General features: G+C 40.9%; 1 protein-coding gene across 1 annotated transcript in view; it reads left to right on the top strand.

Annotated features, from left to right (window-relative positions):
* The first annotated feature begins 434 nt into the window (after positions 1 to 434).
* LOC139731604 (low-density lipoprotein receptor-related protein 12-like) overlaps positions 435 to 20,271 on the top strand; it is an 82,862-nt gene continuing 63,025 nt past the window's right edge. The window contains exon 1 of the mRNA XM_071642492.1: positions 435 to 1,471. Coding sequence (XP_071498593.1) covers positions 1,387 to 1,471 — 85 coding nt within the window. The 5' untranslated portion in view covers positions 435 to 1,386. The remainder of the gene's footprint in view (positions 1,472 to 20,271) is intronic.

A 20,271-nucleotide genomic window follows, 5' to 3' on the forward strand; every position in this document is an offset into this window, starting at 1 on the left:
ATCAATTGGCGAAAGATATCAAACGGGTAAGATAGACAAGAACAAGAACAAGAAGAACAAGAACAAAATATTATACATAAACCAAAAGAGAAAAAAAAACCCCGCAACATCAATGTCTCTCCCCGGTGGCTCTCTCCCAGCTCTCACACCTCTTTCTTTGTATTCTTCGGGTTTTTACCGTTTTGTAGGCCAACCAAGGTGGAAGGATAACTTGGGACCACAAAGCTACCCCCCCCCCCCCATTCACCATTCACTCACAGCACACATACACCGGCACACACACTCCAGCGTGGAATTCATCGGAGAGGCGAAGGTAAACAAATGCATGAGGGAAGGTTTGTGTACACTGCTCGGCTCTATATGGCCCCCCATGCACGCCGCTGCTTCGAGTAAAGCGGGTCTGCATCACACGCCGCTGGTGTTTTATATGACAAGCCGCATCAATGGACTCACGCTCTGTATGCATATGGATGGAGCGTTCCATTGTACGGAGCTAAATGCACGGGGCGAATGCACGGACCTGCACGGCCGTTGAGCTGAAACGACCGTCTGTTGTTGTGACTATTGTCGGAATTTTGCGGGACTGGTAATCTGACAGCGGTCTCGTAATGTGCTTGAAAGACGCACGACAACTGTATTTCTCTTTCTAATATTCGTATTTTCGAAGCTTCATCTTTTCGGCAGTTTGTCTTCCGGAAGGTTTCATCAAATTCTTCGCATTTACGAAGCTTTCGTTGAAGCGATAACGCGCAGCTGCTCGGAGCGGAGCTGAGAAGTTGGGAGTAACTTTTGACAGACGAATACACTGCATGCTGCTGGTGTGTTGTAGCAGAGCAGTGTGGTCGGGGCAAGCGAACGAGGCTCCGTACGCCGGGTTTCCTAGCGTACAATCGCTACACACATCGAGCGTGTGCGCCATTTACCTCTGTGGCAGTGATTTGGCCAAATCTTCTCCAACCACACACACACTCACACACGTCATACAGCTCTCTTGGGCAGAAATTTCTCTGAGTAGCCAGTAGTTCACTTCCATCGGGATTAAAATTTGGATAATGTTCCCCTGACGGTTGAAATACTCGCAGGAGACGACAACAGTGAAGTGGTTCCACAGATGAGAATGGAGCACGAGCAGCAAACGACTGTATGAGACGTTGTGGCAGCACCGTTTGAGAGAGATATATATGATATATTTCATATCTCATCCCTCCTTCCATGTCGTTTGTGTGTCTGGAGAACCTCTCTCTCCTCACCCGCAGCTGATACTTGGGGGAGGCGAACGTGTTTTTTCGCATCGCGGGTAATACAGCATCCTCCATTCAGGGACACGTCAGAAGCGTGGATTTCTTTCAGACGACAAGACACATAGGATCGAAAGACACTGCAAAAATGGGTCATTCGGTATTGACTCAACTGCTGGTGACATTATTATTCGTATCTGGCACCTTCTCCACCAACCAGAATGTAGAAACCGGTAAGTAAGATGCCTGACGAATCACCTGATTTGTGTATGTTCCACATGTGCATGCGATGTTCAATTCTTATACATTTCCATTGTCGTTGTAGTTGTCAGTTTGTTTGTTTTTTTTCAGTTTGCATGTGTACGTGTGTATTATATTGTTTTTCTCATGCAACATGGAAACTGAGACATCATAATTATTCTGTTTTCTACACACAACCCACAAAAGAGTATTCAGGAGGGATTAAGATTATTTTCCCCATACAGACAGTGTAGGCCTATATCTTTCTCATAAATCATAATCATATATCTGCATGCAGACAGCTGTATAGATAGGGGAAACATGATCTTTAAACCTTTCTGTGTGCCTTGTACAAAATGTATGTGGCCTATGTGGTCAACTGCGGTTCCAACGTGACAAATACTATACATGTAGTACTGTGTCACCGAATGGATTGTGGAGAAACTGCATGTGTGTGAGTAGACACAAGGACATGTATTAAATATTTTGATCACGAGCCTGCCTTGGTCAACTGTAAACACAATTTATAGTAAACATTCGCGAAAGCGCCAAAGTCGATGTGCTAAGGTATAGAAAATGAATAAATTTGATAGGTGACGATACGACATCGTCTGTTGTGCATGCTTTTTAAAAAAATAAGATAACCCCTTTTGAACAAGGTTTTTCTGCCCATCACCTCACGTGCACACAGCCTTTGGGAATAAGGAATATGTTCGTGATAAGTCATAATGATAATCAATGTTTAAAATGAAGATAGAACATTCTCCGTATAGAATTATTATTATTATTATTATTATTATTATTATCATTATTATCATTATTATTATTATCAGATGATGATGATTATTATCATTATTGTGATCATCATCATCATCATCATCTTCATATCTTCCATGATATCTATTCATTGTCATTTATGAATATTATTCTTTTCATCTTCATCTTTACTGCCATTATTTTGAAATCATCACCGGAATTTCCTCGAACATGAACTGAAAACATTGTAGGCCTACTCTCTCTTATGCTAGTGACAGTAGTGATGAAAGTGTTACCATGGAAACTGAGAAACTGTTTTATCAGATGAGCTTGCTGGCATCATACTTTCATCTGCATTTCATTTCGTTGCATTTGATTTGTGTTATCTGCCAATTTTATTATTTTTCAAGCAATCATCATTGAGAGCTGGTTCATTCACGTCGCGAAGGTATACACTGTAACATGTGTTCGTGCGTGTTGTGTGTGTGTGTGTGTGTGTGTGTGTGTGTGTGTTTGAGTGCGTGTTTGTGTGTGTGAGGTATGTAATACAGTGTATAAGAAGGAACTTATGAAAACCAAAGATAGCATTTCGGTATCATGGATTATCTCAAAACGAAGAAAGTCAATATAATATGCTGTTTTGTTTGATCCCTTCTGTATTTCGATGTCAATGTTGTCAAACGGACGGATAATACTACGGAGTGTAGGCATCAAGGTACAGAACCAATGTCAACAGATGACACATCCTCATGTCCTCATGTCCTCTATAGTGATATTACAGTTGTATATCCACTATGACTGTAGTACTGTTTTGTTCTGCGGAGTAATTGTGCAACGATACCCGACACAATAATAAACCGGCATGTTTTGACGACAGGTGACAGAAGTACTGTATATCGCAGTGTGTACACGTAGGTTGCCGCAGCATGCAACCAAATAGACAGGGGCCGCTAGCGTATCCATGCATTTGAAAGAATCTCGTAGTCGTACTGAGCATAATTGATTTCACAATACGTATAACATGGATAATATCGCACATGACTCGGTTCTTTCAGAAATTCGAAAATGTCAAACACACGCACCAATGCAGTAAAAATTTGCATGGTCTGGTGTGGGTAAACCTATATTGACCCCCTAAAAACAACAACGCTGAACAGAACAAAACAAAACAAAACTCCAGAAGGCATGTGATTGGCGCTATTGGAATATTGACCTCCTAAATAGGACTTATGCAGAATTGGTCAAGACTTGGAAAAGGTCCAGTCCGCATCCTTGTTCGTGGCAGTGACATCGAGGCAGTGACATCGCTCGGCACAGTGACCATAGGTACCGTAGTCGAGGCTCCTTGTGGCTTGCTGATGTGCCGCGCAGCACTTGCCCGCATAATTAATGTACAATGTATGCAGGTTTGAAGCACAACCTTGCTTGAGTCTGGAGTTCAGGCAGGCGGAGTAAGGGGACGTGCTGAGCGATGGGTAGAGAGAGAGGAGGGATAGGGGGAAAATGATGGTACATGTACATGTCTTTATCAGTCAAATCTTGAAAGTTCATCTCAATTCCATGCTCTCATTGCTCCCCCCGTTGATCTCTTTTAGTCGCATCCCACTTCACCTGCGTGACACATTAGCAGGCGTAATGACATCACGCGTGTTCCTCTCATTCCCAGAGATTAATAAAATGTTTCCTCGTCGCTGGTATCTCCCCGTAAACATCTTCTGCTCCACTGCATTCATGACTGAGCCTTCGATTATTATAGTCTTTGTATGGGCGAGGTTTGGCGTTAATAACTCGGCACAGTTCATTCTGGACATGATCAATTTCAGATGGTATATAGAGTTAGTTGCAACATGGAGGTACCTCCGTGGTTGCAATAGACGTAAAATTTCTGAATGAAGCATGTACAATGTATACCAGCAAACCAGCAAGCAGTATCATCGCTCCCCCTTTCATCTGGAAATAATAGGCCTATTGTTAGCATATCATACTGACTAATAACATAAACATTAAGAAGTAGACGTAAAAACAACAGACAATATAGATAGTGTAGATGTCACATCGACTCAGTTTAGTGAGCACACGAAATTGCATACATAATTGTATTATAACGCAGTTTTAATCGAAAGGAGCCTGCACGTATAGAACTTAATGTGCATTTACATTTTCAAAGAAAGTGACGTAATTTTATTTGAGATTGGGGCGCAATACTAAACACACTCTATAGAAAATTTAAGAAGGCAAGCTTTCAAAAATTGCATTTCCATTTACAAACGCAAAAAAAAAAACCCCCAAACACACCACCGTTCATTTCTGTTTGGTTATACATAGGGACTGTGAATGGGCTGTATACCCCCCCTCCCACCTTTATTTAGATCTTTGCCTTAATATCGTAAGAACTATCCATGTCATTCTCAACAGGAGATTGTAGGTTCAAATACGAATACCCGAAGTCTTGAAGTTCATGAAATCAAAACTTGTTGTTCATCTCAAAATTATGTAAATACACCTACACTGTAGGTCAGCCATGAAGTAGGCCATAACAAGATTTTGTATTGATGGAAGTGCGTGATAATGATTTGATGAGTATTACGTGTCACACTGAACTTACTGTTACGTGCCTGACACTTTGTTTTCTTGTGTTTTGTTTGTTTATTCTGTTTCTCTGTTATCACTGTTTTGCAAACATAATATATTGGTCTTTAGATCATTACTTCATTAAGATAGGAACTGTCTTCCTTTAATCAAGAGAGGCAGTCACTACTGATGCGACATCAAAAAGGACAATCTTTTACCGACAACATGGCACCCTCCGCCATTTTCTCCTCACATCTTGTTATTTTATAACAGAGCGTTGATGGTGCTTTGACCCCTGTCGTAGTACTATACACCACACGACTTGTAGTACATATTCATTCCACGTCGTTGTTCCCATTCACTCTTTCCCCCGTATAGTACTTCAGCCTAAGCCCGGCTGTCAGGCGGTGTTTGCAACTCTATCATTCAGCTTTCTTTTCTTTGCCCAGTCCCGCCGATCTCATTTGTGTCGATCACTCAAGGAGGTGATCAGCGAAAAGACGCCCGGAAAAAAAGAAGACCATACATGATGACCCTTTCTTGAAGCCGCCATAGTGAGTAATTCTTTTGGCCTGATTATTTTCGGCCAAGCACTACTCGACCATCGCTCATTATTGACAGCGTGCCGCTGCCGTAAAAATGAAGATAATCGACCAATTCTGCGTGGTCCTACTACGCATGTGGTCCTACTACGAACATAATCATGTAGTGACAGCCCTGCTCTTATTATACAGACTGTATATATTTTTTTTTCTCCCGCATCCGTGAAAACTGGATGCGCATACAGAATTTCCTCCTCTCCCGCCATTGTAAGGACAGGCCTAATCGCTCATTTTTATGGTATGGAATGGAGGTATACAGAATCTCAAGTAAGATACCTGCCATCTCGTCCCACTCACTTTAGGGGGGGGGGGGGAGTATTCTACATGAGGAGAAGAAATAGATGTATTTTTATTATATGCACAAGGCTGATAATCCAACACCGCGGCTTCTCCGCACCGCCGATCGTAGCAGTTTTCCAGGGTGTTGTATTTACGAGCCTCTTGGGCACGGTGATGAGCGGAGCGCGAGAGGTGTGAGGGACAGAGGTCAAATGAGGTGAAGGATGGAGCATGTGACCTTTCGCTACAGGGCTCAAGGCTGTCAGAAAGTCCAGATGTACTCCAATCGGAAGAACTCTGCAGGGGTGGAAGACAGGCGCGTGTTTAGATACTCGCCGAGTAGGAAACGTGAACTCTGACTACTATACGTGACCCCGCACGAAGATATCCACAGCGTAATGAGGGTTCGCTGTTATTATACACTTCGTCGCCGACTACAGTACCTAGTGCGTTGCTGTATGTACACAGATGTATTTGAAATAACTTGGTTATCCCTTATCCAACCTCTTTCTCTCTATATTCCAGCATACTGTTGGCGAGTCTAAATATCATCGCAGCTAACTTAGCGCTGTAAATAGTGAGAGAAATAGTTACGCTGTATTCGCTCTCAATAGTCATTCATAATTATGTTATGATAATGCATAAGAACAGTGTTTAGTCACAATCAGCAAGTCGTCATTTTCGGGTTCCGTTTGATTTCGCGATGCATCGTTTACTGTGGTTGTATTGTATGATGCATTTTCTCCACCATAAGTTCATGTTCAATGGCATTTGTTTTCAACAAACAATGATTATACATATCCTATACAAATAAGAATGTGGTATAATTTTGAATTTTTATTATGCTCTTACAATAAAGAACTCATGGCGAGTGTTGAGGAAGAAAATACAGATTTATATGAGAGATGAAGATACAGAAAGAGAGATGAGACAAGGACAAAGGCAAAGAAGACAGAGATGAAGACAAACAGATGTACACGTGGACGTTGATGACATTGACGGGGCAGTGCACACGGACTGAGTGACAACAACAACAACAACAACAACAACAACAACAACAACAACAACAACAACAACAACAACAAGAGAGAGACATCGGACATTACATACATGCAGGTCAGGGGGAGATGAGGGAGAATAGGAAACAGTCATGCATCAGGCAGGAGAACAATGCACACAGCTAGAGTGACAATAGGAAAGAACTCTGTGAAGCATTCTATTTTGAGATACCAAACAAAATTATAGAAAAGTATATCTCGCAATAAAACGTCCATCAAAGAACATTTTCGTATTTTTTTTTGGGGGTTTATTTATTGGTAAGAGAATACAGTCTACGTTGAATATTATTGTTATGCATTTACATTCTATACTTGACAAGTATATAAATATGTATTCGTATACTACAAAGGCCCTACATTATGATATGTATATACAGTATATATAATCTGCTACGGATATATAGATTATAGTTGCTGGGTTTTTTTTTTCTGTGAGTCAGACTCTGTGAGACACCATCAAGAAAAATGCAGGACAGAAGTAAACACTCTGTGATCAAGGAATGCGTTTGGAGATCTAACCAGTCTTTTGACTCAAAGCACTGTCCCGCCTTCGAGTATTATAGTAGCTTCCGTGGACTTTCAATTGAATGACCAACCATTTCATTATACCTGTAGGGAATACCTGAGATACCGATACAAGATATGCCTTGTGATCTTCAGTGCGCACTTGGCACTTATCTAAGACCCTCATGTGCATCTTTACAGTGTAAGATGTAGGAACTTGTAGGAGAAGCTGCAATATCCTGTTCGTAGCGGTAAGCAACGTGACAAAATGAGGAAGTGTAATTCAATTTCGCGCGCCCGTGATATTTGCAATAAGCTCGTCGCAACCGTAGGGCAAGCTTACGAGTAATTTTTAGCTAGTGGTGACAATGTAAACGCGATAGACATAATTTGATTATTGACGCGAGATGTACAGGGGAGCGTATCGCATATACTGTAATATTTTACACGCAAACTTTCTGTGCTCGTGTATAAGCGGGTGGCGGAATCGTCGTTTACGCCATGAAGCTATGCAGCTCCGTGGTTTAACCTCCCTTCATACCATAGTTCGCTCACGCTATATTAGTTCGTCAAACGGTTTCTGAAGAGGGGCTGTGGTATAGTGACAAACACATCTACTTTTGAGAGCGTCATGAAGTGATTCCATGAGTTACAAGTCAATCTACTTTGAGTCTCAGTGAGGACAGGAAATGCTATATATTATGTCAGGTCAAAGGTGGTAGACTTCAAGGTCTCCTGATTTTTAGTTACTAGTAAGAGGGGAGGGAGAATGGCAAAGGATAAATGAATGCTCACTCAACATACTTTATTTTCCCTTCAAATAGTTACGTAACTATTTAACATTACATAGGCCTATAGGCCTACGTCTATTGAGTGAGTAATTGTATCAAAGTGAATAGGAGTTTGTCAACTGGAGTTTACGTAGAGTTACTGCAGTGCATGCAAAAAAAAAACAATTCAAAGAAAAGGAAAAAATGAGTCAACTGAGTGCAAGGAACAAAGTTTATGGGTCGAAGTAATAGGCCTGCTGGACAGGTTTTACCTTTGAAATTATGGGATGTAATCAACAACAACAACAACAACAACAACAACAACAAATCAAACCAACAATTAAATGTTATCGTATAGTGGTTGGAATTTATGTACCATTCTGTCCGCCGCTAACTCTAAATTTCGTGATTACTCTGCTACCAAAAAATATTAGCTTTGCAAAATTTGTTTTATAGCATGAAAAAACACATTTATTGAAGTCATTCTATCACGGTAGACCACTGTCCGTCAGCCGGTCATCTTTGTCTCTGTAACAGAAAAAAAAGTGTAACGTAAGCTGTCTGATAGGTTAGCAGTCCTTACCAAACGACTAGTTGCAATAAATCACATCATTATGTTCTGCCAACTTCAATGAGCACCAAAATATTGGGCTCATTGACGCGAAGGTTGTAATTTTGATAGCGAAACATTAGGACGAATTCCGGTGAATAGCAAGCAAATGAGCCTATCGCGGTACTGTGTACATTCCTACGCTGTCTTGCTGAATGTCGACACATGTACACTAAGTGTATAGTTTGTACGTCTTAATACCCGAGGCCCTGAAATCTAATCGGATTATCCGACTATCCGGACAGCCTCTTCTCATACAGGACGACATTTGTTGTTAGTGTAGGCTTCAGACCCTGGTTATGATGAGTATAATGTTGGTACATGTTCTTACCAGAAGCCAGAGCTATCACACTTTGAGCAAAGTTGTCAGGTGCAGTTTCATTGTGACGAGAAACGCATTATGAAAACTGCTTCTTTACAATCAGTATGTGACTGATCGAATCAAGATGAATGTTCGGAGTCTGCCGGCGGAGTATCTGGTGTAGTCCCAGACGTGTGTTTTCCCGATGGTGTGAGAGCTATCCGTACTGTATACATTATGCTTTTCCTCGCCTTTGCAAAAGAACCGACGGCAGTCATCACAGAGATTTTCATCTCAGATTTTCTTCGTCTTTAGACGAGGGTCATAACATTTTATATAGCTCCCCAAGCGCAAATTATTTTTCAGGCATATTTCGTTCGTTCACCCTTCTCACGCGTTTGCGCTCTTCCATATTACTACTTGAGATGATACCACTCAAATGTAATCATGGATGAAGGCAAATGATAAAGATAGACATTTATGATGAACCAAGCGCACAATCGCGCAAAATAAAGACCGGTCGTCAACCCCTAAAGAAGTAGTAGGTAATGTAGTTAGTACGAAGTGATATTGTATTAATTTAGTTTTGTTTTTGTAAAGCAACATGAGAAAGATTGCTTGTCTAGACTTTTTTTTTTCTGGTGTCCTGCAGTCTCGTTTCTTTCTCTTTGATTATTATTTTTTTTTACAGTGACCACGTGATAAACCTCGTTATTACTCTAATACGAGTTTCATCGTGTTGAATGCTTTTTAGAGGATTAATCTTTAGACTATTAATATTCATAATTGAGTATCAGTGGGAGAGGTTAACGTCCTTGTGCTGGCACTGATGATCGCGAAATAGGCAATTTCACCACGAGGGTAAACTCGGGTGTAATTTTCGTCGAACTAGTTTAATGCGCGTATAGGTGTTATTCAAATCTATTTCGTCATGTCAGGAAAACTTAACCTTGCAGGAACACTTATGTACGTTTAAGACGATTACCATTTCAGAGAATATGGCCTATGCAAACATATCGCTACCATTGGACTTTTGTAAAAAAATATATATATATATTTCTGGAATATAATTCATGCGTTTATGAGAAGTCTTATGTCAAAGATTTTCTTAACGGTTCTTTGTGAGGTCATGAAGTTGTGCCAATTTGGAGTTGTTCTGGAGAAAAGACATGATAACTTTGTCGATGACATTAGCGTACACACAATGTACAAATTGTACGTTACTCGAAAGTAGAGGATAAAAGCGAATACCATTCTAATTTATCACACGCCAACTTTGCCACACAGAGCTGAGATTATTGTGCAGCGTACACAGTGAAAACTTGAATTTGAATGGACATTTCGCAAGTTTGTACTGCTACCGAACAAAAACCATACAAAAATGACATCTCGGGATATTGGGGGCGATAGGTGTGTATATCCATGGGCTTCAGAATCTTCCTGAGAGCAGAACACTAGACCACCAAATTTTGAACATCAAGCAGTGTTCAATTTGCTTTCTCGAGCATGGAACATCATTCAGTTTCTACGACAGCAAGACATTTTAGTTACTACTCTTCAAGATTATGCAAATAATCGGCATCTTGCGCGTGTCGTGCATGGTTATAACACTCACAGGGAAAAAAAAATGAACAGCACGGACAAAGAAACCCCAGTAGTTATGTCATTGGCTGGTGGCGAGGGCATGATATAGATGAGAATTAAGCAAGCCCTGCAGCCAACCTGCTCGCTGAGACGCAGATCACGAGCAAGGTAGACAAGCATGAATAACAATGTAAGCTCCGGGCAATACCCTCATCGACAGGAGGGGGAAAAGGAGACGGGAGAAGATGAAAGATGGTGAGAGAGAATTGATAATCGCAAGAAGAAAAGCAATCATATTCCGCTTAATCCATTGTCCATCTCCGCAACAAAACCCCACTCCCATCAACCTCAATCAACGTTAAATTCCTGATCCGTATAGTCTTCTTCGGCTCTCGATCCGACAGAACGCTCCTTGCAGCTTGCACGGCACCCGCCTCCACATCACCAACTGCATCATTACGGAGTAACCATTCTGTTGCTATGGTAACGCACTTAGTCATCAGTGAAATCGCGCGTCGCTCTCCTGGTCGGTGGATACGAGAATAAAAGGGAAGGCGTGCATTCGTCGGTCAGCTGCAAGCACCTCCATACTAAAGTGACAATGTCATATAACACAAAATATGGGGTATTTCCTCCCTTTTTTGCACTACAGTTAGTTGTTGCTGCTTATTCCAATAATAGTATTACATGCAAACCCACTCCTGCACGCGTAAATGGGCGTAATGCCAGCGGACATATGCCAAAGCGTAATGCCAGCGGACATATGCCAAAGCGTAATGCCAGTGGACATATGCCATAATGTTGTAACGAAACTATGTATAAAGACTATACACATAGTGAGGAGGAGTCAAAATTCTCAAAACACTGAGAACGGGTTTCCATGGCAAACTCTTCTTATTTTGATATTGCAGTCAGTTCTCTAATGCTTGCACCATGCTGCCCTCTTACACCCCCTTGGTTCTTCGCCTTATTTGGTGTCATGTTTGTTTGTTTGTCTGTTTTTCGGGAGAAATATCGTCTGGCTGTATACGTTTTAGAAATTTAATCTGTTCACAAAATTCAATTCTTCCCTCAGACTGTAAAGGAGAATGTAATATGAGAACAAAACAGATGACATCCCACCCTGAAACCTCTCCCATAGAATTCTACACCCATTTGCACACATTGCGTCAATTCTTTTCCGAACGTCAAGTAGTAGCAACATAATCCGTAAGCAATATCAAGTGTTACGTGCATGAGTCTTTGGACCTCGAGCTTAACATCACGGGAGAAACGAAATATTTATTTTTTTTCATAGCTCTGTTGTGAAAGACACTCGCAATCATCCGCCGTAGGAATGTGCTAACGAGCATGAACAATCCACGGTGTTCGACAGAGATAGTCGGTGATGCCCCCCTAATGACGGAAAAACCATGGAGTGTGAAAAATGGGGATTATCCGGTACACACATGAGAAACGCCGTGCGATTATCGGAGACTTGTGTGCTCGTAATCATCCGTTACGGAGTACGATTAGGCACGTTAGGCATAGATTATGTTGTCAAAGCATGAGACTACGTAGTTCCATGGCCAGAGTGAGACTTCTCTCCCTTCGCCCACCCCCTTTTTCGGGGGGGGGGGGGGGGCAGAAGTGGTTGGTTCTGTATAAGAAGATGAGAAACAGCCAACTCAACCAAGTCCCGTCGTTCACGTTAGACGATTGAACGGACTGCATGGTATTGCCAAATATTGTCTTACTGTTCGCGGCGCGTATAATCCGGATTTACTTGTGGATGCATGCAATTTTTTCGAGGGTAATTCTCATCGAATGTCCGAAAATCTTGTCGGTATTGGTCTTTTTTGGCAACTGTGTAGCCGGTAGCAGAGTTCAATGTCTCTCCATATTTATAGACGTACCGGTCTCCACTTGATTTATCCTGGAAAATACTAGAGCTTTAGGTGATTTTTCTTGTCTTTCTTTGCACTATAATGTGTGTGTGTGTGTGTGTGTGTGTGTGTGTGTGTGTGTGTGTGTGTAGACAAAGACACGTCGTGTATTTGGGTTGTTTGGAAATGTATATAAACTTGTCATCAGTAAAAATGTCTAGTATTCAAGAGAATAAAAGTAACACGTGAAGCAAAAATCCGCCACTGTTGCTGCTCTTATGCAATCTGCCATGAAAACACCAATATATATATATATATAAATATATATATATATATATATATATATATATATATATATATATATATATATAAGATATCTACCTTACATGTATATGTTATGTATGTATTTTAATGATAAGGCATCTATTCCATCACAATACATCCCTTGAGAGGCATTTATTTCTCAGCAAATCCCCAGAGCATAAAGATTGATATGTAAATGGACGCTGAATTCTTTTCAATCATGCTGCTTGTATATTATAGCTTACCAAGATGACTGCACTTTTACTGCAACAGCAGGGCAAGAACTTTGTGGGCTTGATCTGGATCTTTCTCTAGTGTCTTCTCTACCCACCCCTCCCTCTCTCTCCCTCTCTTTTATTTCTCTCTGTATGTATTACAATAAAGTAGAAAATATGAGAGTATGGGGAACAATATGTTACTTGGTATTCAAACTTGGATTCTTATTTCCCCCTCTTTCTCCTTGTCATGGTTTGATCCCCCGTGCATCGTTTCCGCTCCTGATATCAAGTCAGATGAAGGGGGCGAAATAAATGCCCTGGAAAACGGGGCGGGGGGGGGGGGGGAGGAGGGTGAAGAAGAAGACGAGAAAAGGAGAAGAAAGAGAGCGCGGGATTGGATTCGGCCTGTGTGCTCGTCAGGGGTAGATGTTGAAATGTTCTACACGCGAGGTGAATTGATCCCGGAGTTTGGAAAAACGTCGCAGAAAGTTGATCGAACACGACATTTTCATCTCGACGAGTCTCCCTCCTTCACCCCCCCCCCCCCCCCTCCTCCTCCTCCTTTTTCTTTTCCACGCGCTTTTGAGGGAGGTATTGGGCACATGTAGCTTTGATTTCTCGCTCGTCAATTCTCATTTTTGCTGGTCTGCTTTTATCCTGACAATTTTTGTCTCTTTTGAAGTTTTGTAAAGCCAGTATCTTGCGCAGGGGTAACCCGTATTATTGTTTATGTCCGTAAGGCCAAACGAACAAAAATCAGGTAGTTTATTTCCATCGTTCGAGGAAGTTTCATCTTTATTACTATACTGCAGTGGAATTTTTTGACTTGTGTCTTGCTTGAGATTTTTCATATTTGACTGTATACGATCCGATCGTCGCGGAATTCGTATGAAATGAAGGCATTGGTATTCCGTGTGTGTTATGCAGTATGATCGCCATTTCATGGGCATTGAAAATTGCCGTATGCCAATGACAATTTTCATTGCTTTTAAATGGAACCATTCTGTGGTTGCTTTGCCGAAGATTGTATACGAATTCGCTTGATTTTCTCTGATAGGTGTACGTGTGCTTGGGGTCTGACACTATCTCGTCATCGTTAAACTCCAGCGGGGGTTATGATATGGGAACATAATTACATTGCCGTACTATATATGGTAATCACTAGGTCCAAAGTATATTTCGTGATGTATTTGTTTAGCTCTTATCCACGGAGCGACAAAGTAAAGATCATTATCTCGTTCGTGATCATGAAAAATTGGCACTATTCCATCACACGCTCACAACAATATTCAGGGCCGATCCACCGGGGGGGGGGGGGGGGGGGGATAGGGATTGAATATCCCACTGTATTTCATGAAAGACCCTTGATCAAATCTTATTTGAATTTTCTAAAACCACTTTGTTGAAAGCACGGGCAAGATGACAGACGACCGACTGTTATAGCAAACTTCTGAATACACTGCTTTGAATATGTGGAGTTCAATAATCTGTGACTATGAATAAATGTTTGCCTTCACCCTTTTTTAGCGCGTTTTTATTGAATGCATTGTATTTATAAATTCCTTTTTTTTCTTTCTTTCGCAGAAGATAACCTGCATTGTTGTCTCCCGTCATAGAATTTCTCCCATTTATGTCAGCTGTGTGTATCTATGGAGAGTAGTTGTATTCGTCGTGACGACTTAACAGATTTGGAATAGATACTGATACATTGTCTGAAATCGTTAAAGGCTAGATGGAAGAGGCAGCAACCTCGGTGATTAGTTAATCCAACTGCCATACTGTATATATATATATATATATATATATATATATATATATATTTATCATATATATATTATACATATATATATATATATATAATATATATATATATATATGATATATATATGTATATATATATATATATATGTATATATATATATATATATATATATATATATATGTGTGTGTGTGTGTGTGTGTGTGTGTGTGTGTGTGTGTGTGTGTGTTTGTCTGTGTGATATCACTTGTGCATTTAATCGTGCGCAATTAAATTATGCTGATCGGAGCTTCCAAACATTCCAAGGAATGGCGACACAAAGAAATTTAAGATTTTGATTTCGTTTTCCTGTTTTCTGTTTTTCTTCTTCGATACCTAATCCCCAAAGATCACTGTCTTTCCTTCCCCCCCCCCCACCCCCACCGATTTATGAGATTCCAGGAGAGGCAGAACAGCCGTACGGCCTTTATTAGAATGAAGAAACGGCGGTCACGGAGAAATAGAGAGGGAGAGAGTAATTTCAGCGTGTTTCATTGAGAACCCCCCCCCCCCACTCCATCCCCTCCCAAGTCTTATCCCATCTTTCACTCATTCCCCTCCCTCTCAGAGAAGGAGGTAAAGAAGAATGTGAAAGGAGGAGGATAGTATACTCGAATGACTCAACCAGGAGAGGTCAACATGGCGTCCAGTCACTGGATATGTGCGGGCACGATTTTCTTCGGGTCAATCTTCTTTCGGCCCTTCATCCATCTCTTAGCGTGTAAACGTGTGTTCGTGGGGCTCGCATTCTTCGCATACTTGTGTGAGGTCCGAGCCGTGGTTAACGCCAACGTTCGATGATTTTTGATATTGGAGAAAAGGGGGGCTGAGAAGTGGCGTGTGCTAGCACGAGCATGCAATTTTGTTTGGTCAAGAGAATCTCAAGCTTATCTGCAAATTTCACACTTTCTCTGTGCATATTTGGAAAGATGTAGTTTCCCGGTCGATCGTTCAAGCGTTAATTATGGAGTATGGATGTATATCTGGTACGAGAGTACATAATCCAAGGAGCGTCGGGCGAAATTGATTTTTATATTGCACCTTTGATCAAAGACGAAATCCAATCATCAGCTCTGTAATGGTTGTGCAGAAACCTCGAAAGGGATTAACCGCATGAATCTTCATCACATTTGCACTTTAAACAAATCATTCCATAATTAGCGTTCCTAATCTTGGATTTGTAGCAATCTCCTGCTGCGTATGATCATTAGCCTGTGTTATGTAAAGGTTTGCAATCTTCGAATAAGTTGCAATATTTGGAGTTGCTATGACAGTAGCTATTGAGGAAACTACCAATCACGTGCGCGGAATTGAATTGTTGGAGAAGTAATTGCAATTATCGCGCTCTAGCAGTGATTGCAATCGCGCTCAACCATTGACTGCAAAAAAAAAAAAAAAAAATCGTAATGAGATGGACCACAGCAGTGGGGCATAACAAGAGCAGAAGAGTGAATATGTTTCGAGACTGCACGAAGCAAGTCTATCCTGTTTTGGAGGTCTCTGAGTAGACCCGTGGTTACTTTCCGTAGGTGCGGAAGTTTATTCTTGCTCACATAATAATGCACCTTGTCCCACTTTTCCTTCCATGAATTTTCCGGTGTATAACTGTAAAATGGTCGGCCAATGTATACGAAAAAAAAAAAAATTGAAAAAAGTCATCTTTCAAATTTAGACGCAGCCAGAAGTGAAAAAGCTTAACTATCATCTAAACTTAAAACACCGTGGTATACAGTACGTCATGAAGAGCCGTAAGTTCCGAATTCAAACATTCTTAGTTTAAAAAAAAGAAGATATCTACATGTAAGTATAATGATGGTGGCAGGAAGTATTCACAATATCCTATTTTCCAATCACTTTTGACTTTGTATGAAATATTGCACATTTTATCAGCCAAGTACCTCAATTTTGAGAGGTTTCGTGACATAACTGTCTGCGGTGAGCATCATCATGAAAACCCGGGTTACATTTTTATTCGATCCTGCTCGCTTTGATAATCACTATCCCCGTAGAGTCTCATCCGCCTTCCTTTTCCTCTGGCTCGCGCCCTTTCTCCACCGTTCCATTGCATAATGCTATACTATCTGCATTCCCCACACATGCTAATTTTCGTTACGCAGACGGTGCGCAGATGTTTACTGCCCTGCTCGAGATAAAACAAATCAATATCGAGCTCACGTCTTCCTGGCTTTTTCTTTTATTTCTTTACTTTCTCCTGTCCCTGGGAAATTATCGGATTTTTCGGCTTTTCCTCCTCTCTCTCTCCTGTCCCTCTTGTAAAATAAATATGATTGGAGATAAGACAAGGAAAAAAAATTGACGGATACCTTTGAGAATTTCACAATGATGAGAATACTGAAGATGGAAAAAGCCGCGCTGTGTTATTTAGTTCTGAAGAAAAGGATGAATTTAGTTTCAAGAAAAGCTCTCGTGGTATACGTATGAAGTTAGTGGCGATACATTTGTACGTACCAATATTATGCCAAATTCATTTCATGTTCAGTTTACTATAAAAACCGATTTTTACATACCCTGACGATAGCAAAATGCTGACCCTTGGGCTTTTATTTATCTGAGTACCATAATGCATTAATTGTCACACTACGAAAATGTTCTCCTTCTTAATCTTTTATTTCTCTCCTTCAAGAGAGATGTGATGTCCATAAATTGATGAGAAGCATCCTTTTTAAAAGCACTTGGTACCCCTCCACCCCCCTTTTTTTTTACTGAAAACAGTAGATAATTTCAAATATATGCAGCACCATAAACATTCTCTCTTAATTCTCTCTTGATATTATACATAATATAGGCTCTATACGTGTACGTACGTATAACGATATGTATGTATTTTATGTATGTATGTGAAGAGCGATGACAAAATGAAACTGTAATAAGACAACAGCAACCCTACGTCAAAATGTATAGATTGGTATCAGTGTAACGCTGCTGGCTGTACACTTCCTCGATGTAACTGTATAGTCAAACCAAGATGTGAACTTAGTCATGGTAATAGTAGTCTCCCACCCGGGTCAGATGTCCATGTTTGTTCTGAAGGCTGTGGTCGTTTTTGTAAAATTCCAGAGTATATGCTTTTCTGAGGAATACATTAATAGAGAATGACAATTGTAATTCTCCGTAGTAGTGTAGTTGCCAAGGGAGGGCTGTAGTTCTTCGTGTGTCCTAAACATATATAGGAAGATATTGAGTCCTATGTACCGTAACACGAGCGTATCTAGCTAGATGTTTTGGTAGAGGTTTCGTCTTTCCTTTTTACGAGTTAATGCAGAAATTTTTGAATGCTTGTAATTTTTTTATAGTCGCGACAATCCTTCCTCTATATTCTTTTACAGTAGGGATCAACGAAATCTTACACAAAGACGGCAATAAATGTAAAATTTCTGCTTGCAAAAGACGAAGGCATGCTTCATTTTTCTGCCCACAGAGGGCGTCCGTTTGGTGTCGATATTTTTTTTTCTTCTCATCAGACTGACATCCTCGTCGTTCGTGCGAGATGCTACTTGACCACATGTCTCGAGTTTCGCGAGCTCCTTGCGTATTATGCCTTGAACTAGATTCTAATCTGAAAATACCGACACTCGATTTTGAAATTGTCAGTTCAATTATCAGTTTCCGTTTTCTCCGCCTGTCCATCAAATTTGTTAATAACGATCATTAATTTCCTTCATATACAGGAAGTTACAGACGTGAGTTTTTCGTATTATTGTTCTTTTCTTCTGTCTTTAATTCAGATCTCCGCTACTCATCTTCCCGACACATCACGTCTGTCATTTTCGCTTGGTGTTCAGCTGATGGAAGAAAAAAAAATAATGTAATATTATAGAGCAGTCAGCAGTCTTGATGATGAAGAGATAATTCAGAGAAAAACTTTAACAATGAAAACGAACGTATGACAGTTTTGAGAGGCATGGGGATCCAAGTAATTGGATTTTGACAGCCACTTGTGAAATTTATTATGTTGCACTTCCCTTGCTGTCATACAGCTGTAGGCAGCTTGCGAGATCTCACTACAACAACATGGTCCACATCCTGTATGGAAATGAAGGCGCCATGAACATCATTGTGTGTTCCTACTATTGTGACGATGTGCTCGTGTAGTTTGTGACTCTGTAATATAGAAAACAGATTTATGTCAGTTTTAGTCCAAGAAATGTTTGAATGAGAAGATTTTTCATTTTTTGGCTTTGTTTCCGAGCATGTCAATGTGCTCTTCGAGATGGAATTCCATAAAAAAAGCTTGCATCATTTTGAAAGGAAGATGTGAGGTAATGAGGAATCACACAGATTTCTTTGACACGACCAATGGGAGTCGCAATTCTTTGATGTGTCTGCGGTGTCTTAGGTTAATGTAACGTATCCCTCTCTGCCCCCCCCCCCGTCCCCCCTGTTCCCCCCCCCCAATAAAAAAAAAAACTAAAAAAAGAAAAAGAAAAAAAAGAGGCACTTTGGGACCTTTGCTTTTACCCATCGGACAAAAATTGGTTTTCTGGCACAAGCTCGCACTATCTCGGCCAAATAATTCCCAGAGCAAGTCAAGGAGGGAAAGATGACGGAATGAGTGATTTTCTTTAAAGTCTTTCTTAAATATAGTGTTCGGCTGTAGGGCGGTGCCGTGCTAATCGGGTCATGTGAACGGTAATTGGGTCAAGCGACAACGGGATTTCGTTTTAGTGTGTAGCTTGATGTGTCATAGCCAAGGAACGTGACGACGACGATAGTTCACACTGGGCGTGATACCCATATACGTGTACCTAGTATACCCTTTATCAAAGTATATGGATCCAGGAAACTTCACACACGTGTTATGAGGTATCAGGATACATTTGAAAAGGGATACAGCTCCTATTCCTCACCACCCCCCCCCCCCCCCACACACACGTAATAATTTCAGACAGAGATTGCTGCTATGGCAGATTGCAGCAGCTTTTAATTCCTTTTGCGCGATATCATGCCAAAATGACTAGCACTAGAGGGTGTATCGCATATTGGAGCCGGGGCAGGCTCTCGGATGTCGCCGCTAATATTTTGTATATTCATAATAAGAGATCGCGTTTCGCGCGCGAATTAGCAGAAGATGGACGAGGGCGGGAATCGAGCAGATATCGCGGTTATCGATACCATGAGGGGATAAGTGACACTGGTTGACACGTGGACCGATCTTGGCTCTCGATTTCCCTTTTCCTTGCCATAGGGCGTGATCTCACTTCAGTAGATTCGTTATGTTGCTATGACTTTGTTAAAAAAGAAACGTCAGAACAGGGTATGACTGTGATATCACCACTCTGACATGAGATGTATTTTTCTTGAAGATAATGAAGTGTAATATTTGCGTTCCACTTGCTTGCACAAGGTCTGATTAACCGAACATCTTGGCCAGTCCGTCATGTGACCTTCTGTAAATCATCTTCTCATTCTCTGTGTGCTCCGCGTTCTCATTTTCTTGATTTGCCTACATGGCTTTGCTCTATTTCCTCGCTTTCTCCCTTCCGTCCCATTAATGAAACACGAAGTGTTACTTTCAGCCCACATCTTCTAACTATATTAAATTCATCTATACCT

The sequence above is a fragment of the Diadema antillarum genome, unplaced genomic scaffold (assembly GCF_040938485.1).
Source record: "Diadema antillarum isolate AM-2024a unplaced genomic scaffold, OU_Dant_1.0 seq00000382_RagTag, whole genome shotgun sequence".
NCBI classification, from domain to species: Eukaryota; Metazoa; Echinodermata; class Echinoidea; order Diadematoida; family Diadematidae; genus Diadema; species Diadema antillarum.